The sequence below is a fragment of the Ambystoma mexicanum genome, chromosome 10 (assembly GCF_040938575.1).
Source record: "Ambystoma mexicanum isolate Mex_15411 chromosome 10, UKY_AmexF1_1, whole genome shotgun sequence".
Classification (NCBI taxonomy): domain Eukaryota; kingdom Metazoa; phylum Chordata; class Amphibia; order Caudata; family Ambystomatidae; genus Ambystoma; species Ambystoma mexicanum.
The window spans coordinates 272,089,493-272,113,680 of NC_090932.1; the positions used below are offsets into that span (position 1 = coordinate 272,089,493).

Genomic DNA, 24,188 nt, shown 5'->3' on the forward strand with positions numbered 1-24,188 from the left:
ACACTCAGAGCGAGTCAAAGCACACAGGGAAACAGAGGTACCAAGATGGCAGCTTAATACGAGGAGAAAGAAGGCGAGACCAGAGAGGGTTGCAAGGAGGGAAGTGTCCTTGACCTTTTCAGACTGTTACTTTCGTGAACCTTGGACAGTAAGAAACCTAAGAACGGGAGCTAAAGCTGAACAAACCATCGTTGTGTGTCATAGGTACCCGGGGCTCTCCCGCGTCGATAACCAAGTCGGCGGAGGAGAGGCTACCGCTGTGGTACTGTCCTTGGCTCCTACAACAAAGCAGCGCCAGTAAAAACAGCACAGCCGTTGAGTAGGTGAGACTGATACCAAGCCAGCCTGTGTTAGAAACAAGGTTGCAAGCAGCAACATTGTATGAAGAAATCTAAAGAGAATAGCGTGTGAAACATGTGCGACGAACAAAGCAAATATAATTGAAAACCAGAGGAGTGACTGAACTTTGGGAGGCCAAATAAGATGCCCTAGGCAAAGTGGTCTGGCGCCACGTGAGTGCTCACTCGAAGGTCTCTGTCTGGTATCCAACTAATTGGCAACTTTTGAAATAGGAATTTTTAGATCGAAGTGGTCCTGCAACGGATCAAGCTAAATCCTGTGCACATTCAAAAGTCTTTGATAGTTGAATGCGTGCTAAAATTGGTCTGAGCCTGGCTGAGGGAGACTAATTGTGACAGAGAAGGGATCTGAGCGCGGCTGAGGGGGATCCGATGCGAACTGTGAGTTACCCGAGAAAGAGTATTCCCTGAACATTACAAAAGGAGGATCTGAGCTGAGAAGAGGGGGATCCATGATAGAGACTGAAAAAAAAAGGGATCAGAGCCCGGCTGAGACACCCAAATTGAACACTAGAAAGAGAAAAGGAACTTTGTGTTTATTTTGTTCTTGTACATCAGGCCCTTTGAGTCAAGAGACTTTTGGAAAGCAAAGAGACTTGCATCACAGAAGGCCCTGATGCTGGTAATGGACCTGTGTCCTTGTGCCGAAGAAGCCAGAGTGTGTGCTTTGCTCGAGTGAACTGCCTTGTCCCGTCCTGAAAACGTGGGAAAGGGAGGCCAACGACCTGAACATCCTGACATCATATCTTTCTTTTTCATAAACACTATCCCTCACTATGTATGTTTAGCGGTAAGGGTTGGCAATAGTTTTTTTTAGTATAGGTCCTTTTATTTTGACGAGACTCCACTAGGACTGCATTATTATGTGATGGTCATAGCTTGCACCCATCTGCAGATTTAGGTTTAGATAGGCGTTCATCACACCCTTGGTAAGTTAAAAAAACACCCTTGAACTGTGGTCACTTGTGTCTGTCTTACTGTTGATACCATGCCTTCCTTACACTCTCCAGCCCTATAATCTCTCCACTGGCCCACTTTAGCTGCAAGGATCAAGACCCTCTGCATCATCCACAAGGCTTTCTTGGGCCTGGGACCACAATACATTCAACAATCTCTCTGTAAATACCTCCCTGATAGAATTCTTTGGTCTTCTAGCTCTAAATCTCTGTATGCAAGACAGACCATTCTCTAAGCACAGAGTGGGCACTTGGTATTTTTCTTTGGCAGGAGCGTCCCTCGGGAATGGTCTTCCTGCCCCTCTCTATCTTGAGCTGCATCTCCATCAATTCTGGAAGCTTCTCAAGACCTCCCTTTTCTCGTCCTTCCTGCTCCCTGCCCCCGTGCTGGTTCCACCTGCCTCTATGTCTGGTGGCCTCTACTCCTCATGAGCCTTACTAGGGCAGGTCCTCCTTTGACCAGCCTCCCCTCACCACCCCCGTTACCAGCACTTGCCCTTGGGTACTCTTCCCTGAATAGCCTACTGAGTCTGGTCCACTTCCACTCCCTCACACGAGTTGGCCTTGAATACTTGCGCACATTGGCCTCTCTTAGCACTTGCTGAGCCTCTTGGCCCCCTCCCCCATGCATTTCTCCCTCTTACCCTCTCCCTGCACTTCCTGTTATTGCACTTTTCACAATCTGAATGTCACAAGGCCTAACAGGACCGTGACTGTTATTTTCTCCCCTGTCCACCCCACCCCCCCTCGTCTTGTGGTGCATGGAAACACTTTTTGATGTATAGGCATCATACAAATGCTCAATAAATCAAAATAAAATAAAAACATCTTTTTCGAGGACCGGCACCTCAAGTGCCTTTATTGTCTTCACCCAGACCACGACGCGTATGGATGCTCCATCTGTCAATCCTTTTTGACAAAGACCAAGAAGCATCAGCACCCGAGGTTAGTGGCTTAGCTCGAGAGAGGGAAGGGGGCTCTGTCTGCGGACAGGCAGGTACCATGATCGTACTACCTCTAGTAAAAAGAGGTTGATGTCCTTTGAGGATGCTTCCCCAACGAAGATCCAAAAAAGCGAAGATCCAAAAAAGGCGAAATCCCACACTCCATCTGTGTCTTCGTCAACGGCCTCAGCGGCTGCAGGACCACAGTCTGGGAAGCGTCGGTCACCGACCCCCGTTGATTGTTAGCTTACTTGCTGGTGGGTTACATCCGTCCACGAGGAAATCGCTGATGCTATCCAAACGCAGATCGTCAAGGAGCTCTTCTTGTAAGGATCCGTCACCGACTCAGGCATCGACAAGGGCCGAGTCAACACAAACCGTCCATCCGGACAGTCACCTCGTTAGTGACCTCGTTTGCCCCATCAACAAAGTCAAGAATGAGCATTTCATCAACAACAGGTTTGTCAACAGTCACCACACCCATGGTTTCTCTACCACCCAGAGCACCGTCAGCGAGCCCGACGATGACCCGGTCGACAACAGCTCCTGATCTGGACCACAGGCTCCTGTCATAGCCTCTTTTCAGAAGGATGCTCACCTGGTGAGAGAGATGCGCTTTTGGAGTTCCTGCCTTGACCCACTAGAGCTATGCCGCTCCCTGCCCAGGCTCCTGCGGGTGCCCCAGCAGGCCCCAAACCATCTACACCAGTTCTGAGGAAGACCAGCCAGAGGATATTTATTCCAATGAAGAAGGGGACAATGAGGAACTTGATCCCATTCTTCCTATGCCTCACTGGAAGTGACCAACCCAGAGGCCTTCCTGGCTGTTTAACTCCCCCCACCCCTTCCTCAAGAGGCTCAAGCCCAGCTCCTACTGCTCCTGCTTCAAGCGACATGTCACTGAACATCCTAACCACCCTGGATACGTTGGTGGCAAAGATATAACAGCGGCAAACCCTGTGCCTGATCCAGTTAGGAGTCCCTCAGGCCTCCTTGGCATCAGTCGACATCGCCGCAAAGGGTACCTACAATCCCTTAGCCAGTGATAGGGACCCTGCCTCCTGTGGCAGAGGAGTCATTCCACACCGCCACAGGCACCGACCGCACCAGCACTCACATGGATGAGTTTCTCGATTATGTCCCCTGTGGATGGGGAACCCCCTGATGTGGATGAGCCTGCCAGGGCATCTCCCACAGACGAAATAGGCTCCTTTCACTCCATGATGTCGAAAGAGTCCAAGCTCTTCAACCTGGTGCCAGAAGAGAAGAAGAAAGGGGGGGGGATTCCTTTTTCAGCGGTGGGAGTCTAATAAGAAGACTGTTATATCGATCCTACTGTTGGATGACGTATAGGAGGAGGGCTTGGCAGTTATCAAGGCCCCAAATATCACGCCTGACAAGCGTTACCCAAGAAAAGAAAAAAGATTCAGGTCTCTGACTTTTGCCCTGGAATTGAGACCACTAGCATGAAGAAGCCACTCAAGCAACCTCATGTGCATCCGGGCTACTAGCATTACAAGAATACAGGAAGCAATAATGCCCACTAGGTGGAGGAAAGGAGAGGCCAGCATCAGCTTCTGGGCTTGAAAGACATGAACCATTTGGAAGATGGTCAACGCATGATACTTGGTAGGGAAAGCCATGCCTAGGTGAGTGCCCAACACTGTAGTAAATAATCAGAGGGACCAAGACTGCAAACATGGGACTTTTTGAACTTCAGGGAGAAGCTCAAACTATGCAAATGGCTGCATGTACGGATGAGAAATTTCGACACAATGTCCCGGGTGCAAGCTTGGAAGAGTCAGTCATCCAGGTAAGTGAAGACTCATTTGATTCCCCTCCTAAGATGAGCCGCTACCACCGCCAACCATTTGGTGAAGACCCTGGGTTCTGAAGAAAGGCCAAATGGCAGAACTTTGCACTCTGGTAGTTGGAGGTTTCACCTACAAATCTCCGGTAATTCTTTTGCTTGCATGAATATGCACTTAACAGTTGGCATCCCAGAGATCCAACAACACTTTTTCTGAGGACTCCTAACACGAAACGTGTCATAAAACAAACCTGAAGCTGGCCTCCAAGGGTGGAGCTAAGGGAGCCCTTGCTGTAGGCGGTATGACCCAAAATGACCTTCCTAGAGCACTAAAGTAACTGAGGTTTTCCAGTTTGAATATAAACTGCTCTAGGTTGTCGAGAATTCCCAGCCTGTTGACAGGGAATATTTACAATATGTGAATCTATGAAAGATCCGATGGTGGGGAAAGAATGTTTTTCCATAGTGTGTAGCCTTTGGAAGTGAAGACCCTACCTCTATGGGACTTGCATCACTGTGCAAACTGAGGATACACCCTTGCAGTCGCTGATGAACATGAAGGAAGAGAATCCTAAGGTGATCTGGTGTTCCATACGTCTTCAAGGCTTTGACTTCACCAATGAGCATAGGCCAGGTGCACAACATAGCAAAGCTGAGTGTCTGTCCAGAATGTATAACAGACGGGAACAGGAAACCCATCCAGGCATGGATTTGATCCCTGTGTGCCCGGTGGGGCAAATATTAGAAAAGATCTCTTTTTTAGGCAACTTTCACTCCATATTCTATAGACCCCCAAACGTTTTGCTTTTGTTTTTAACCTGTCCTGACATTTTACAGAGAGGTGAAGCCTTGGCCTTTTTGCACATGTGTCAAGGGGAAACTGATCAGTCTTTTAGACTATCAGTACTGGGAAACTATGTTTCCCTTTTGTCTTTTACTTTTTACCTTTTTGGGTAACTTTTTAACAGTGCACAAATCATCTTACAATAAAGTTGTACCCTACCCCAGGGTTTGGAGCGCATTATCAAATAATAAACTAAACTAGAGTGAATTTGTAATACTTTTGCATCACCCTAAACTTTTATATTGGGAATTTTTGGTTACTTTTATATGTGCTTATGGACTAGCTAGTGACAGCAATTACATTTTTATCATGTCTGCATTACTTTTAGGCTGCACATTTGTGTTTACTGCGTCTGGCTACTAAACGTGGTTAGTGCCCTAAAATGGCTGTGACACAAGATTATTGGCTTGTCCTTTGACCATATTGTTTTCTGGCCTTCTTAGGTCAGGAAATCCCTAATAAGGACATGTATTTCAGGGGAAAACTGCAGTTTTCATGGGCTTGTTCATGCCATGTGTGTGTATGGACCCAGGAAGTGGGTGGGACTGTCTGAAGAGGCCTACATCAGTGTCTGCTGCATTTCTTCATTGGAAAGGGTTGGGCTCAGCTCCTGGACCGGGCCGGAATATTCCTTGCACCAGCAACTCCTGGGGCACCTTCTACTGGATCCAACAGCGGGAAAACCTACCTCCAGCGACTCCCAGTCAACCGACCTAGTCACTTGGGAAAATCAGAGTCAGGGTGGTGAGTAATCGCAATACTTACAGCCACCCCTGCCTCCCCTATAAAAACCTTATTATAAACCTTTGTTTATTCATTCCTTTGCTTCACAAACATTTGCTTTAAAAGCTGTTCTAAAAGATCGAAAAAGCATCTTACCTGTAATATTCTTGAGAAGTCTTCTGGAACATTTTTCATCAGCACAAGAAACTTTCCTAACTGTGTCCCCTCTCCTCAGAAGAAGCATTTGTGACTTTTGGGCACAAGGCCCAATTCAACATAGGTATTGGACTCAAAGTTAGGGTTATATTCTTGTGAACTGGTTTTCCTTACTATATCATTACTTACCTTCCTTTCAGGTGTTTAAAATGAATTGTATAAATGTCTACAAACCAACAATGACTGAATATATGTTTAGTAGGTTAATAACTGAGTGTTATGGGATAATATGACCTGCTTCATTAATTTCTCTAGTATATTTTAGGCCTATAATAGAGCATTTTTGTGCTTACTGGTCTAAGCAGAATGATTGTGTGCTTCACTGCGTGGACTTGTGGTGGACTCCACTCAATCACTTCTGAGACTAAACCTTGACCACTTTCCACGCTTACCTTGTTGCCCAGTTCACTATAACGAGGGTGGCCTCCTGAAGTCTGTCCACCAGGCCATATTATAGAAATCCATCTCAATAAATTGGTGTTACAGCGATGACGATAAGGTCTTGGGTACCCTGGTGTTATCAACTAGTGTAGTATCCTAGTTCTACTTACACTGTGATTTGAACCTAGCAGTAATATAACAGTTGCCTTTTTTTCTTCCAAACATGGTTAACAATGTCTACTCTTGCTGCTCTTAAAGTAGATAACTTAAAAAAATAACTAGAGTGGGCTCTTGAAATCTGTCCAACAGGCCAGATTGTAGAAACCCATCTTAACACCTACCCACCCTAAACTTCATTCTATTAACTCAGAGCCTCCTGTGTGGGTTCGGACCAAAGACTCATAAGGAGAAAGACCATGTGTAGTCTTTCTCACCAACTAAATCAAGGAATATGACAAACAAGGGCAATGTAAAAAAAAAGGTGCTCTCCCATAGTCATGGTTTTGCGGGATGCTTGGTCATGAACCCATGCACCAGATACTTAAAGTAATGCTACCAACAACTTCTACTTGGCGATGGGCTAGAGAAGAGGTTGTTGCATTGTGGTCCCATATCCTCCTCTAGATGGACTGTGGGAGTGGCTCCAGCCATGAGATTCCCAAAAAGGATTGATGCTCGCTTGGCCACCTCCTTTTATAAGTACAGGGGGCTATTGCTCTGTGAACTTACATTTTTGCTGTAGCCAATCCTGTAAAGTACCAGCTGGACTCAACTTGATGCATTAAAGTCTGCTGGAAGTGCTGTATATTATAATGAGTATTGTTCCAAAATGGCTACCCCATGCACGCACATAGCAATGAAATCCTGCAAGCAGCATCTTTTTGAAAACAAAGTATTTCAGAATGACCACGTGTGAACTTTTCTTTAAGTCACTTCCAACAGTAATGTCTTGAAAGGTCAGTGCACCACAAAGCATGCATGGGGTAATGTTAATTATTGCATGCAGTTTTCTTTCAGCAAAATACAGCATAACTCCAACTAAGGACTTAGAGTTGCCTCTTCACCGATTGTGAAATCATGTGAATTACTCACGGCTAAAATAAGAACTTCCAATTCCAGCACACTAACAATACACATAATCTATAGACCCCTGGGTCCCAATGATGACTTTGAGGAAGATATCATGACCATATTGTCAGATACCAAACTTACCTCACAAATACCTTTGCTCAGCGATTTCAACCTGGGCTTCAGTGACACCAATGACCAACATGCCAAGGCACTCTGAGACCCTCACTGAATTCGGCCTTAAACAAAGAGTCAATCAGCCTACCCACGAGAAAGGCAGAATATTTGACTGGGTTGCAGACCTAAATTGCGTGACAGTAGTTACATCTATTGAACCTCAGTCATGGACCGACCACTACCTAGTTTCTTTCACTACATCTGCTAAATGTCCAGTAACTAAGACCACCACGATCGCCCTATCTCTCCAGACTAGGAACAAACGAAACATCACAATGGACAAGCTCATGCTACTCCTGATTCCTAACTTGAACGCGGCATCAGAGTCCCTAGATCCTGCTAACCTAGTAGACCTATATAACTCCTCTATCACGCTAGCTTTAGATAAGATTGCTCCCATCAAAATGCGAAAAGGCAAACCTAGGGCACATATTAATTCCTATTTTACACCTCAGTTAAAAGCTCTTCGAGCAGAGAAAAGAAAAATTGAAGTTTCTTGGAAAAGCTTGCCTTCTAAAGAAAATAAACAAAACATGGCTGAAATATCCACCAAGTACAAAACAGAAATGTTACGAACTAAACGTGAAACGTACAACGACAGGATCAACAAAGCTAGTTCCAGTACCAAGGAACTCTTTGTGATCCTGAGGGAAATGGAATCCCCTACTCCCCCAGAGGACTCCAGCACACAAAATTGCAGCAAAGAAACTAAACCAACTATTAATGACAACTTACAAAAATATACTCTTAAATTCCCACAACAATTTGAATTCTCCCAAGTGACTACGCGAGAGGTGGAAAAGATCATAATGTCACTTGAACCTTCGAGGTGCCAGGGAGACATATGCCCAGCACAAATTATAAAAGAGGCTGCCAAAGACCTGGCACCATTTATCACCAAACTAATAAATGCCTCATTCTGTGCCTCTAATGTCTCTAATAACCTGCTTGGGTACTACCTTTGCTAAAGAAAGCTTCAGTGGACCCAACCATCCCCACTAATTACAGGCCCATAACTACCATCCCATTTTTACTCCAAATAATTCATAAGGCTGCATACATCCAGATCCAGTCATATCTAGAATCTAATAACCTCCTAGGACTACGGTAATCAGGCTTCAGACCACTTCATGGTACAGAAACTGCTTTGGTTGACCTGAAAACGCAAATTGACCAACTAATAGACAACAGACAATGTGCGCTACTGGTTCTATTTGACCTATTGGCTGCGTTTGATCTGGTGGACCACAAAGTGCTCTGCAATCACCAGTCTATTGCTGCCAACTTCACACAAAAAGCCACTAATGGGATTCAATCCTTCCTCAACAATACGTCAATGAGAGTCTTCTTGCCGTCAGCCTCTGCTGTCCCCTCTCCTATTACCTGCGGTGTACCACAAGGATCTTGTGTTTCACCGACCATGTACAATATATTCAGAAAGCCTCTGTTTAACGATTTGGATCATCTGGGTGTCACCTACACCAATTACGCAGACGACACCCAGAGACTCCTACCCCTTTCAGTGATTATGACACAAACCTGGCTTGGGTCAACAAAATGTATGCAATCATTCAGGCATGGATGCCAGCACACGGCCTCTGCCTGAATGATGAAAAGACAAATCTTGATCCTAGGTGCCCCAACCAATTTGAGCAAACTGGGATGTCAATATACCTCATTCAACATTGACGGCATTGAGAATAAAAAAGTCTCCAAAGAGACCAAACCTTAGGATTTTACCTGGACTCTTCCTTAAACCTAGGGAAACAAGTTAATGCCACTGCGTAAGCTACAGTGCATACTTTTAAGTTGATACGTGCTTGCAAACCTTTCCTATCAAATAATAGCTGCATCACACTTGCAAGGGCGCTAATCATGTCCAAACCTGATCACTGTAATGCTTTATATGCAGGCGCAAATAACCAGATTCTGAATAAATTGCAAATTCTACAAAATAATGCATTGAGAACTGCATTAAGTATCCCGAGGAGACATCATATCTCCGAAGTTAGAAGAAATCACAACTGGCTCTCCATCAAGAACAGAATCCAGCATAAAGTAGTTTCCATTACACACAAATGTCTGAATAATGCTGCACCACAATATATAAGAGATAAAATCATTAAAAAATCTTCAGGTCCCATAAGGACAGCAAACTTGAATTGCATCATAATCCCTAGATCCAATCTGAAAAAGGCAGGGGGCATAGCTTTCCTGTTCAGGCTGCCCAATGTTGGAACTCTCTCCCTATATACTTGCGCAGGGACCAGCCATTCCAAAACTTTAGAAAAAACACAAAATAATGGCTAGTGTGAAATGACTGTTGACTGCCTTACCTACGACTGCCTGCTGCCTTAACATTGCCCGATTATGACATGTACTGCCGCCATGTTTTTTGCCCGTTTTTGTATGTCAATTACTGTATTTTTATTGATTGTTTCTGTCAATATGTGTAACCTAAGTCTTGCACTTTCATGTAATGCACCCAGATACCTTAGGGTCAGGCGCGCAATATAAATAAACAAACTCACAATGGTCTCAGTAACTTTTTTTTGTGCATTATTCCCCTCACAATGCTCCCCCAGCACATTGATTTGAAAGGACTTGAACAAATGTGCTTACATTTTGAGTATACAATTCGATTTTAAACCATTTTAGTAAAACAGATATTGAATGATGCATTTTTGTGAACTTTGATGGTAGGGTCTAATTGGCAAAACAGGAGATGGAACTTGGCAAGCAGGAAGGGAATACATTGTTGTGTGTCATGGGTTTTCAAAGAAACCCAAGGCTCATCCTTCTCTTGATCAGACGCTCTGACAACCATTTGACCATGATGTTCGCAACATGCTGGAACAAGCTATTTGCAATACAACGAGAATTCAACAGTAAGAATAAAATAATGTTCTGAAAGGCAAGTGGTTAGTGTGACCTTTAGATGGTTGGGAAACTTTCCAAAAACATTGAGTAGCGAGAGATTGAAAATGTTGGCACACACCAGATGTTTTAGAACTAATTTAATCTTTCAGATTTTGTGTGGAATGGCCTTTCTCATTACCTGGTGTTTGCGTCCTGCCAGACACAACGCTGGCTGCAGATATCAGCGAGGAGGCACTCACAACGGTAGCAATGCCAGGTTTACTGGCTACTGATGACCCGCTTTGGACCTGGTTCACAAAGACATGTTGTTGCTGTCCAGAAACCTTTGCTGCAGAAGTCACCACAGATGATGAGCTGCTGTGTGCCCCTTCTGCCTGCTTTGAGAAGAGAAAAAGGTGGCCATCATTTTCTAGTTTTCACTAATGTTCAATAACACTTGCAAGTACAATATAATTTAAATGTTAAACCAGCACAAAACATCCAAATGGAAAACGAAAACAAATTTAACCTGGACTTGTTCTCATTCTCACTGGTAAAATATGTCCCTACCAAGTTCATTGTCACCATGAATGTATTCCATTATGAAGATGAGATCCATTAACAAAATTCCACACCAAAGTACCCAATCCACAGAAACAGCATCAAGTCACATAACCATGCCCACCTAAAATCCAAATTGCGACCAACAAACCTCCCTATGATGAGTTCTCACCACAACCAGCAGTCGTAGACTATGGTTATATGCAATTTTCATCGCAGACAAACACTGAGGAGGAAACAATATTCTATTTAAGCCACTAAACACCCATCCCAATATAGTTTAGGACTAGTGCAATTAAATAAACTCCAGTCCAAGAATATTTTGGGAAAATGTTGGATAGTGGCTTATAAAAAAATATTGTTTCCCCCTCAATGTTTATTTCCAGCACTGAAATGACTGCGTACCATACACTATCTGTATGGCCAAACCCCCTACATCTGCAGGCTCAAGGGGTGTCCTGGCAGTATGCCAGCACATCAGATCCTTCAAACAAAAATTTAAGCAGAAATAGGGATCCCTGGAAAGCATGCATGGCCACAGGCACCCGCTGGCTTATTGCAACACAGTACTTTTCTTCTGCTTTTGGTGAAGATTCATTTATGTATTTGTATCGGCGTCAAGCCCGAAGGCTTCCCTGATGCCGATGGTGTTGGCAATGGGGCTTGTATGGGATCGGTATTACCAAGCGCTGCTGTCACCTCCAATGCCTGCTGCTAGGGGGAGGGAGGGCACCTGCCCCATGCAGCAGCATGTTTTGAAACATTTCAAGCATGGAGACCTTGAAATCTCCCCACTCTTGACGAGTGGTCAGCCCAGCCGAAGGCTTACCTCCTTCCGTCGATGAATCAGAGTCTCAACGGTGGCGCCTCTTTCTTTCGCGATGACGAGGAACAGTGGCTCCTAGAATCGGACCGCTTCTTCTTCCGTCAATGTTTCTCCTTATCTTTTTTGGGGATAGGCCCCTCGGTCTCCGTCTCTGGGACTGGACAGTCGACCGCGCTGGAGATTTTGAAGGCGGTCGGCCTGATGCGAGTTTAGCCGCCCATTCGTGCACAGATTGTGGGTGCATTTTAGTGCGCAACGCACACCCCTCTGTGTTGTGACTGTGTCGAGGCACCAGAGGCATATCTCATGCGGGTCAGTACCTGACATTTTGGAGTGGCGGTCGGAATACTGCTTGAAAACTGAAAATCGAATTCTAACAAAAAATACGTCAAGTAGAGTCGAAGACTTGATCACAGTGTTTCTAAAGCAGTGTGTGGAGCGCACGGAAAAAAGGAACTGAGCTGGGTGGTGTAGTGACATGATATATGTACGACGCCCAACTTCATGTCCGCAGCCAACGACCGAGCAAGACGGATCGACGACCGAGTCGAGGTCCACTGCTGGATGAGGATATCCATCTGATGAGGGATCTGCGGGAGAAAGACAATTAATTGAAATGTGGGCTTGAATGTGGGCCCGCTTCTTGGACCAGATGGAGTCTGTAATGCCTTTGAAGCAGGCAACAGGCTAGTTTGTCAGAGAATCTGCGAGAAGCCAACCACTTCCGTTCTGCAACTCTGCAATTGATATATATTTATGATATGATATGATGTGGCATTTATAACGCGCCTGTTCACAAGTGTTTCTAGGCGTGATGAGAAAAGGAGGGGGAAAACAAAGGGAGGACAAAATAACGATCTTACTAGGCCTTGGGTCATTCAGATGGTGCAAGTGCGAGGAAGAGAGAAGGGGAGAAGGGCAGGGGGGGAGGGGAAGGGGGAAGTGCAGTTGATTCACAAGAGCAGTCAGCGGGTGGTTCACAAGTGCAGAGAGAAAGGACTGTAGGGTTGCAGATACAGACTCATAAGTGCTGGGGAGCCCAGAGGCAGTGCAAGGGCAACTGGACATGCAGCAGCCTGGGCCAGAGTTCAGAGGGTGACCAGGCGGCCAGTGCACGGAGAAGTCAGGTGCAGCAGCAGAGCAGAGGAAGGGAGAAAGCGGAATCGAAAAGGAAGGTCTTGAGTTGCTTCCGGAACTGAGGTGGTTCTGCTCAAATTTGAGAGGGCCAGAGAGACTGTTCCAGAGGGAGGACCCAGCCGAGGAGATAGATCTGCCCACAACTCCCTGCTTGGAGAAGCGTCTGACTCTCACAGAGTTGGAGGGAAAAGTGAGCGGAGAGCGCGAGAAGGAAGAAGTTTTGGAATAGATAGTTGGAGGTAGAGCGGACCCAGGCCCCAGAAAGCCTTGTGGACGATGCAGAGGGTCTTGAACTTGATCTTTGCAGCCACAGGGAGCCAGTGAAGCAATTTCGCAGCTTGAGAGATATGATTCCTGGGCTTGAGACCCAGGACAAGTCTTGCAGTCCTGTTCTGGATAAGTTGTAAAGGTTGAAGAGTAGAGGCAGGAAGATTTAGAAAGAGGCTGTTGCAATAGTCTAGCCTAGAGAGCTCTGGAGACAGTGAGCTTCTGGGGGAGAGTGAGAAAAGGAAGAATACCTCAGAGGAGGTGCATCTGATAGTTTGAATTCTTAGATATGTCAGAGATGTGAGGAGAGAAAAAGAGGGTGGAGTTGCAGATGACACCAAAGTTCCTAGCCTCACAGGAAGGACCAGGAAGAGGGCCCAGAGTGGGCAGAGAGAGAGAGAGAGAGAGAGGAAAGGAGGGGCGGGGGTCCCAATGCGGAGGATCTCAGTCTTACTGGCATGAAGGCAGAGATCATTGGCGGCACACCATTCCTGAATTGCGGCCGGACCGTCTGGTATGAGAGAAGAAGCAGAGGTGGCTGAGTGGAGCCTGAAAGAGAGCTGAGTGTCTTCCGCATAACATTGATAATTGGAGCAGAAAGTAGCGATGCCGTGGGCAAGAGGTGCCAAGTAGTGGTTGCAGAGAGAGAGGTTAGACCCCTGCGGAGGACCACAAGTAGAGAGATAGAAGAGAGGAAAGACCCCAGTTGGGCCGGAGAGGGTCGGTTACTGAGAAAGGAGGTCAATCAGGCCACGGCCTGATCAGGTTGTCCCGGAGACAGATGGCTTCTTTAGAAGGGGGTGCACAACAGAGTGCTTAAAGGGGAAGGGTAAAGTTCCAGTGGCAAAGGAGTGATTGCATACATCGGCCAATGCTGGAGCAAGGGTGTTGATGTGATCCTTGATTGTTCTGGATGAGCAGGGGAGAACCTGCTTTGATGAGACTTTAATAGATCGGACTTGTCTAGAAACATTGTCAGGGTTGAACAGGGGAAAAGAGGAGGAGAAACGGCCTCAAACCGTCCGGGAGTAGTAGAGGAGGAAGAAGAGGAGGTAGAGGAAGAGAGGGTGGACAGAATGTTATGTTATGTTAGGGTTTCTTATATAGCGCACGTTTGCCCACAGGCATCATGGCGCTGGAGAGGAGATAGAGGCCACAAGCACACATCATCATATCCATAGATATGAGATTAGAAAAGATGAGTTTTAAGAGCCTTCCTAAAAACCAAATGATTATGGATATTTTTCAATTTAACAGGAAGCTTGTTCCACAGTTGTGCTGCTGCAATGGAAAAGGCACATCCACCAAGCTTGACACGGCGGAACAATGGAACACCCAGCAGGCTGGCCGACTCGGACCTCAGGGAGCGCCTGGGAAGGTAGCGAAATAATTTAGTACATAGATATTATGCCCCTTGTCTATGCAGAGCAGAGTGCATGATACAGAGTGCCTTGAAATCAATGCGCTGGGCCACCGGTAGCTAGTGCAGGCGGCACAGAACCGGGGCGACATAGGCACCATAAGGTAAACAGGTCGCCACCCCGGCTGCAAAATTCTGGAGGCGCTGCAAGGGGAGGATCAGCCCCTTGGGCTGAGCAAGATAGAGTGAATTACAATAGTCCAGGCGGCTGGATATCATAGCGGCTACAACTAGTGGCCGCAGAACAGATGGTATAAAATGGAGGACTTGTCTCAGTATTTTCAAATGGAAAAACCCAGACTGGCATACGGAAGAAACCTGGGCGTCCATTGATCGAGTGGCTGTCATGATAACTCCCATATTTTTAACTTTCATTGCAGCAACAGGAAGAGATCCAAGAGAGGAAGGTCAGAAAGTCGAAATCCATAGTGAAGGATCAGGAGGGGAACCCACCCCCACCACCTCCGTTTTGTCACTGAGTTTTAGTAGTGAAATGAGAGGCCAAGGCCATGCAGAGGGCCTGGCAGGGAACAGGAGAGGTAGAGACTGCAGCAGCATTTGGCAGCCCCTCGCAGATTTTGAAAAGTTCGGCCGAGTTGTTAGATGCTGCATAAATGCAGGCTTGAATGTAGGCTTTCTTCTAAGTGAGGACAGAGAGTCTGTACTGCCTTTGGAAAGGGTGGCAGGCCAGTTTGTGAGGGGGTACGCTGAGGCTGTGTCAGGGTGTGAGTCAACCAAAGGTGCAGGAGGAGGAAAGAAAGTAGCAGCAAAAGCCTCAACTGAGGCACGCATCATGGGTCGGTTGACCGAGAAGGTAGGTGGCTTGACGAGCGGTGAAGAGAGTTGGGAAGAAAGGAGAAAGTGATCACTCCAAAAAAGAGGAGTGGTGAGAGGGTTAGAGAAGGGGAGATCAGAACATCCTGAGTGTGTCCTGCAGAGTGAGTCGAGCCAGACGGAAGAATAGAGAGAAAATCGCAGAGGTTGCAAGAGTCCTGAAGAAGGGCTGGTAGCATCCAGGTGGATGTTCAAGTCTGCAAGGAGGAGAAGTTGGGAGCTAGAGGCAAGGAGCGAGGAGGAGCAGTCAGCCCACTCAGAGAAGAAAGGTGTGAACCGTCCAGACGGCCTTTACATAGTGCCCACGGTGAGAGAGAGGCCAGGAGAGATGGAGAGCCAGCAGACCAGGCATTCAAAGGAGTAGTAGTGCTGCATTGGAATGATAGAAGCATGTATCCACTATGAGAAAATATAGGCTACACCCCCAGCTTTTCAGCAAGGTTAGGTTGGAATCATACCAACTGTTACATTTGGAGGTATGCTTCATGTGGATCCTCACAAGAGGCAAGGATGTCAAGGATGTTGGAGATGGAGATGGAGAGGTGAAGCTAAGTGAGAGAGAGTGTCATTAGTAGGAGTGGAGGGAGGAATAGAAGAGGCGGCGAAGGTGGCAATTGACATTCACTTCATCGGTCAGATGACGAAGAAGGAGGCTGGCAGTGCAGGCAGGGAATCCAAGAGCTCCAAATGAGAGGAGAGGAGAGAATGATCAGACAAAGAGAGGGGTGGTCTGAGATGGGTGGCGATGGAGAGAGAGGCCAGCAGAGATGACTGCATCCAGAGGGCACCCTGCTGAGTGAGTCGGAGCAGAGGGAAGAATGAGAGAGAAAGTCACAGAGGTTGTGGAAGTGTAAGGCTGCATCAGGGGAGTTTAGATGGATTTTGAAGTCTCTGAGGAGGAGAAGTTTAGAGGTAGAAGAGGTAAGGTAGGCCCACTCCTATAGGAAGAGGGAGACCAGCCCAGGGGTCCTGTAGATAGTAGCGAGAGTGATCGAAGGAGGAGTAGGGTTGGATGGGCATGATAGAGGCAAGGATCCATTCAAGGAAGACAAGGGCAACTCTGTCTCCAGGCCAGTTAGGAAGAAGAGGGTCAAAAGTGGTGACAGAGCTGGCATTGAACCACGTTGTGGTGAGCGCGAGAATGTCAAGGTCAAAGTCTTCAAGGAGGTGACAGATGTCAGAGGAGTATTTGACAGTAGAGCGAGAATTGAAGGTAGGTAAGTGAAGCTGGTTTGTCACCTTTAAAGGTTTTCTAAGGAGGGGTACAGGGACACGGGGTACCACACTTCCGGAGGAGGGGGGGGGGGCAGAGTGGGTGGAAGAGGGAGGGGTGGCAGGAGAAGGACTGAAGTTAATGAGAGATGGTAGAAGATTGTCGAGAAGGAGGAGATTGGGCCAAGAGCCCTGGGCCATGAAAGTGCCATTTAAGTAGACATTGATTATGCACCTAGATTATGAGAAGTGTGCCACGAGCACTGCCCATATAGTTCCACCATTAATGGGAGAGAAGGAGAAAGTGGAGAGGACAGAAGCCATATGGGGAGTTCATAGGTCCGGAAAGGGAACGACAAAGAATGTCAATAAAAGTCTGCCTGGAGGAAGCATTGACATAGGTGTCAGCGATGGGCCCGACTACAGGCTGCCAGGGGTTCCATTACAAGTGTAAAGATCAGGGGTGAAAATGGACAAGCCTAGCGAGTCCCTCTTAGTATAGGGGTATAGTGTGAGTAGCGAACACTGATGGAAATTCTGGTCCGTAGGGAGCTGCAACAGGCCCTCACCCAGGTGGTAAAGTTGGGGCCAAACCTTTGCAAAGTCAGTCTTATGAACCTCCAGTCAGCTGTCAAAGGCTTTTTCGGTGTCCAGCGCCAACAAAGTAAGCGGGTCGCCCGAATCCTCCCCAGCTCAATCAAATGAATAACCCTCTGGATGTTATTATGTGCGCCACGTCCCACTATGAAGGTACCTTATTTGGGTGTTTGTATTAAATAGGGCAATAGGCTGATACGACCTGCAGGACGTTGCATCCTTATCTGGCTTCCGCATTAAGGATATACAGGATTCGCCCATTATTTGTGTCACCAACTTTGATGTTAAAAAATGCGTTGAACAGGGAAAGTGAGAGGACCCAGCAGCTGCATCCGGAGGGTCTTGTAGAAAGCAGGGGAAACCCCATCTGGGCCAGTGGCTTTCTAGTTACGAAGAGAACCAATATTGTGCCTTACTTTGTCTTGAGTGATTGGGACGTCTTGGAGGGCTGTTGGTCTTCTGAGAGGAGAGGCAGCGAGGCCGCAGCCCGGAAAGTGGATTGAAAGTCTTCCTGAAGGGGTTCTGCCCGCAGGAGGGATTCATAATAATCAGCAAAGATCTCCAGTGTACCCCCCTTCTGAAAGTGAAGCACACCCTACACGTCCCGGATTGCTGGTATGCCATTTCTGGATTTCTGCTACTAAAAATCTGTTGGCTTTGTTAGAGTGAGAATAGCAAGATTGTCTCTAATGCAAATCTGAAATGCAGCCTTATCAGAGGCCATAAGGGCCTCCAAATTACCCTAGCCAGCCGTAAGTCACGAAGGGATCTTGCCAAATTGACACGAGGATGAGTAATTTCTCAGTCTCTAAGTTGAGACTCCAGTAATTCCTTAATGTGCTTTTTAGCTGCAAAATGGGTGCCAAGCGGTTAATCAGTTCCCCCCTTCAGGGAATCCCACACCACCTCAGCTGTAGTCCCATGCCCCTCGTTCTACTTAAAATAGTTAGTGATCATATCTGCACCCTCGTGCGCAGCAGAGTGGCAAAGAGCAGCAGATCATAGAGGCACCATTCGCTTATGAGTGGGGTTCAGGCCTCTGGGGGATGAAGGTTTAGGGAGACCAGTGAATGGTTGGAGAATAACCATGGGCCTATGACAGTGTTAGATACATGTTGAACAAGGGAAGAGGAAACCAGTTGGAGATCGATGCATGAGAACCCTTTGTGAACGTGAGTAAAAAGTGAAATCCTTCTCCCCCCCATGAAAGACCCTCAAGGCTTCCACTACACCAAACTTCTGTAGGAAACCATCAGTGCCAAGGGCCGCCTATAGTCGCTTGAGACTGGCAGTAAGGATGTGTCTGCAGCCGGGCCAGGGGTCAAGTTAAAATCACCCCCAATGAAGATATACACTTCTACAAATCCTGGTATTACTGGAAGTAGAGTAGTCAGGTAATCATGCTGGTTACCATTAGGAAGCTGTAGGGAAACCAGAGTTATGACAGTAGAATTCAAGGTACTCTTCACCAGCACTCATCTTCCTTCTGGATCCCTTAGCACACCCTGGAAAGGAACAGGACATCTCTGGCCAGGAGGATAGCTACCCCTCTCTGTTTCACCCTAGCTGAGGTATAGAATTGCCTCTGGAAAGATCCATATCGCATGTGACACTCGTCCTCAGAAAACAGGCGAGTCTCTTGTAGCATAGCTATGGCCATCCCGGGCGTCTGGAGTATTCAAAGCATCGATCTCAATTTAACAGAGGAATTCAGACCTTGCACATTAAGCGTAGCAAATGTAAGTGGTTCATTCTCCCCCATAAGCAGAATCAAAAAGCAACCTTTCCCAGATATGAACCAGGATATAGATACATTCTGGCTCGTCCAAGCACTTAATTCCAACGAACTGTAGGAAATAATAAACATACCCCAATAAACCCCCCCCCCCCCAAGCTAATTCCCACCCCAGGAGTTTCGACCACCCATCTCACCCCAAGAAAAACCCACCCACCCTCACCAAAGTGGCATTGGAGGCAGAGGCCAGAAAAATGACCTGGCAGGACCCAACAATATGACAATATTATCACTGATACTGAAGGACTGTGTGGCAGGTCAAGGTACCCCGTATGAGGACTGAGGCAAGATCCCCAGGCTGACTCTGAGATGAGGAAGGGAAAAGAAAAGCACCCAAATAACAGGCTACCAAAATCTCAGCAGTCCAGTCCTGCCAACTCCAGGTCAGGAATCCGGGATGGGATCCCCCAGAGCCCGATGTTGTTTTTCTGGTATTGATTCTCCTGGTCCTCAGATCACAGCCTGTCAGCTGTGAGAGATCATAGGTGTACTCCCAAGCCCCTGTCTGGAGCTCCTTGATGCAAAGATTCTGTGGCCGGCACTTTTGTCGACCTCCGAGACCTTCTGGGCAAGCTCTCTGATGGTGCCGTAGATATCTTATTTATTGTCAGCGAGCATTTGCCGTAAATCCGCTCAAATCTCTGGGATTGCTGAGTCGCCCCCCACCTCCTCACCGAGACATGTAGCATGCATCTGCGTGGCTGTCGATATTTCCTGGGGTCTAGATTTCTCCTGATTATTCATGAGAGATAGGACATCACTGCTCTTGCCACCCTTTGAAGCCTTGCTCACCATGACGGCGAAGATGAAGCCTGTCATGTATGGGCACTCGTTCCTTTCCAAACCACGGGCTCGTGTCCCTTTAAGAAGCGCGAAACCTGGTGCCTGGAAACTGGCATGGCAACGCTGGCGTCCGCTCTACTCCTCCCACGGTCCACGCCGAGTAGCGTGCCGCGTTGTCATGTGACTTGCCTCCTTATTAGCGCCTCCTTCACCTAGATCGGTGCTTCTGATAGCTGATTAGTGGCGTTACGAACTCTGTTCAGTGTTATTTCCTTTTATCTTGTTTACCCGATCCTGTCCTTGTTATTCCTGTTTTTTCCCCTCAGTTCCTGATTACTTTTGGCGCCTCGACGCGGACTGCTCTTTGGATTGCTCTTCCTGAACGCTTTGCCTTGAATTGTCTCGTCACGTACTCTGACCACGGACCGTTACTGGATTTCCCTTGCCTGCTCCTTGGATACCACGTTACATCAGGTGGTTGCCGGACCCCGTTTGCATACGGTTCTCCACTTTCGGATTGTCCCTGAAACTTCTGGTTTTCTCTCGACAACTTGGACCTCTTGGAGTTTAGAATTGGTACACGGACTAGAGACTCCCTGTGTGTACTACCGTCCTCTTGCCGTCGGGTCAGGGTGTTATTAGGCGTCCTCGTGCCGTCGGGTTAGGTTTGGACTTCATTCATTTGTGGATTGCTTGGAACCTTTTCTACGCTTGCTACCCACTCTCTCCTGGGACAGAACCACCGGTAAGCTGCAAACCTCTTCAATTAAATCCGGGGGGGAGAAGGGAGGTATGTTTTGTATCCTATGCTAACCAAACTTGTGGGGTACGATTACTGGGACTGCTTCTTTGCCTTGTTCGGTTGTTGGATCTTTTGGCACAACGCAAACTGAAACCTTGCTGCTGTGGTGTGTTTGTTATATCTCACATTTGCAGGTCTGGCCTCAAACTGCTGTTGTGTTTTCCTACATCCAGTCCTCCTTTGGCATTTGGCATCTCGACCTGTGTTGCTCCATTGGTACCCCTGGATTTCCATCGGCATCCATTCTTTTCTCCAATTGATCGCTCTGGTTCTTTCTTCAAATCAAAACCAGAGGGGTACATTGGGAAGAAGAATTCATCGGCTACACTACGTGGGCAATCTGATATCTGACAAAGCCCCTTCGATCATCCCCCGGCTGCAGGAACTCACTGTGCCCTCTATCGCTGTCAGCTAAACCCACAGGCAATGAAAGAACATGCAGTTGTTAGCCGGGTCTGGTGCTCGTCCGGGCCGCGTTGGAAAGTACGCCCCTGTGGAATTAAACTCAGATGGGCTGTCGAGCGAAGAGTTCCTTGAGCAGGGGCTCTGAATACTTGCTTCCCAGAGGAATCCATATACCACAGACTCCAATTCAGGAGAAGGATGAGCCAGCAGTGGAAAGCAACAAAAGCATAGGAGCGAGGCACCCCAATCTGCAGGTGAAGCATCTAATTTTCACAAGAGGTGCAGAAGAAGAGCCTCCCTGGCCTAATCCGACCTCCGCTGCAAGAAGGCAGTTATGTGCAGGGGAGCTCACCGGAGCAGAGAGTATGCTTGGCGTCCGCCTGTGCGATACCGGGAGTGTGTATTCGGCGAGCCCCATCTTCATTCCTGCTAAGGGCAGGATCGATATAACTGAAGAGAGGGAGCTGCTGCTCAGACCATGGGTCTGGTGAAGTGTGCTATGTATGGTGGAGATCCAAACGCCTTCTGCATTTCACAACTGAAAAAAAATAAACTAAAAAGATGGCCGCCATGGAAACGTGTGAAGGGACAACATGTAGTCCCTTCTCCCTTTCCATGGAGGACATTTGCACAGCTGCTGGGACGTTCCAGGAACACTGCTGTTCCCTGCGCCAGCGAGGGACCAGGCAGCACAAGGTAAGTGGGGTGGGGGTGGAAATGTGTAAAAGGGCGTTCGGGGGGGAAGAGGACGCAGCGAAGCACTTACCTCAGAAGCTGGGGTGGGGGGAGACGGTGGCCTTCAGCACTGAGGAGGCTTGGAGTGGTGGGATTACTGCATGGTAATCCCCCAGCTCTGTGCCACCTCATTGGTTGGGAGGACTAGGTCATGCCCCCCCCCCGCCCGGTCCTAATGAACAATAGGAGACTGTATAGAGAACACGGAATAGTAGAAAACTACAGAATGCTTGGGTGAGAGGAATGTTAGGCAGAATCCTGTGCAGTTCCCTTGGGGAACACTGCAAAAAGATTAAGACTATAGGAGTAAGCAGTAAACCCAATTGGTAGCAGTCTGTACCACCCAGATTTACCGGATAGCTGTGGCTGAGCAGTCAGACTTCTCTCAAGAAGAGTAGGGCAGTATGACAATGCATTACTTACCGTAAAAGCATTTCAGATGGTTGTATCTGCTTAGATTCAGATGCTGTGCATAGGTCCGACATCCAGTGGTCACTGCGGAGTATTGCATTTTGTTTTTCGTAGTCGAAAAGGGGACGTCGACAAGGCGTGTCTGTAACACTATCCCTATAGTGACGTGTGTAGTACCCACAAACCCTCACGCGTCGAGGTCCCTCTGTTTGTATTTTTCTGCCCTGAGGGAGCCTTCTATACGTGAGTGAGTACAGAAAAGAGAGAATTATAGAAAGATGTCTATGTTCCTTCCATCCAAGCGGGGAGGAAGGGTGGGCGCATGTGAATCTAAGCAGATACAACCATCAGAAATGCTTTTACGGTAAGTAATGCATTGTCTTCTGATGTTTGTTAATCTGCTTAGAATTACATGCTGTGCATAGACTAGCGAGCAGTACCCGGAGTTGGCGGTGGGTTATGAGAAGGAACAGTAGAGAAAAGATGTCTTAATACTGCCTGTCCCACCTGGGAGTCAGATCTAGAGTGTGCATCTAGACAGTAGTGTTTTGTAAAGGTGTGCACAGAACTCCAGGTAGCCGCTTTGCAGATGGACTCAAGGGGAACATTTGCAATGAATGCTATGGACGCCCCCGTGCCTCGAGTAGAATGTGCTCTTGGCCTAAAGGGCAGTTCTCTCTTAGCAAGAGTATAGCAGAGAGTGATGCATTGAACAATCCATCTAGAAATAGTGGACTTAGAAACTGCATCCCCTTCTCTTCCTGCTGCCACCGAGACGAAGAACTGATTAGTCTTCCTCAGTGGTCTGGTTCTTTCCATGTAGAACATGACCGCTCTGCGGACGTCTAGTGTGTGCAGTGTCCTCTCTCCCAAGTTGGAAGGATTTTGAAAGAACGCTGGTAGTTCTATAGACTGGTTTACGTGGAATTTAGAGATGAATTTTGGAGCAAACCTTGGGTGAGTGCGTAGAACCACTTTATCTTTGTGAACTGTAACAAAGGGGTCTAGGACAGAAAGAGCCTGCAGTTCACTTACTCTCCTGATGGAGGTGATAGCTATTAGAAAAGCAGTCTTAAGAGTGAGGTCTTTAAGAGATGCTTTGTGCATGGGTTCAAATGGTGAGCCCATGAGTTTGGTAAGTACCACGTTAAGGTCCCATCCGGGAGCTGGGTCAGCTATCGGGGGGTGTATTCTCTTTACTCCCTCCATGAAGGCCTTTATAACAGGGATCTTCCACCACGACACTGAGTTGGGAAGTGGTGTATGCAGAAAGTGCCGCTAGGTGGACTTTAATGGAATTGAACACTAGACCTGAATCCAATAGGTGGGTCAGGTATAGAATAATATGTGTGGGAGAGCAGTCAATTGGGTTGATGCCCTTTCCTCTGCACCAAATGACAAATCTCTTCCATTTGCTAGAATAGCAGTGGCGAGTGTTAGGTTTTCTGGCTTCCCTGAGAATGTCCATGCATCTCTGCGGGAGCTGTAGATGTCCAAATTCTATGATCTCAGGAGCCAGGCTGCTAAGTTCATGTTCTGGGGGCATGGATGCAGAGTCCTGCCCCTGTCTTGTGACAGCATGTTGTACGGGCAGGGGAGTTTCACGGGGGGGGGGGATAGAGACATCTCCATCAAGTGAGCGAACCATGGCTGTCGGGCCCACATTGGGGCCACCAGTATCATGGTTACTTGTTCCTGGTGCATCTTGTGCACTACCCTGTTGAGAAGGGGAGTCGGGGGAAAAGCGTAAACAAATCTCCCTGACCATTGAATCGACAGACCGTTCCTCTTGGATTGGTTCTGGGGGTACCTGGAGGCGTAACTTAGGCATTGTGAGTTCTCCAGGGTTGCGAACAGGTCTATTTCTGGGAACCCCCATTGTGTGAAGACGTCGAAGACGATGTCTTCGTGCAGTCGCCATTCGTACTCTTCGGGCAGGGGGAAATCTCTGCTGAGTTTGTCTGCCAGCAGATTGAGTTCCCCTGGTACATGTGACAGAAGGAACATATTCTGTTTGAGAGCCCACTTCCATATGTTTTGGGCCAGTTTGGACAGTCCTGGAGAGT

General features: G+C 47.4%; 1 protein-coding gene across 4 annotated transcripts in view; it reads right to left on the reverse strand.

Annotated features, from left to right (window-relative positions):
* Positions 1 to 24,188, reverse strand: part of YEATS2 (YEATS domain containing 2) — a 1,971,885-nt gene that overhangs the window by 727,867 nt on the left and 1,219,830 nt on the right. For all 4 annotated transcript variants that reach the window (XM_069617830.1, XM_069617832.1, XM_069617831.1 and 1 more), the window contains one exon: positions 10,537 to 10,735. In XM_069617830.1, coding sequence (XP_069473931.1) covers positions 10,537 to 10,735 — 199 coding nt within the window. The remainder of the gene's footprint in view (positions 1 to 10,536; positions 10,736 to 24,188) is intronic.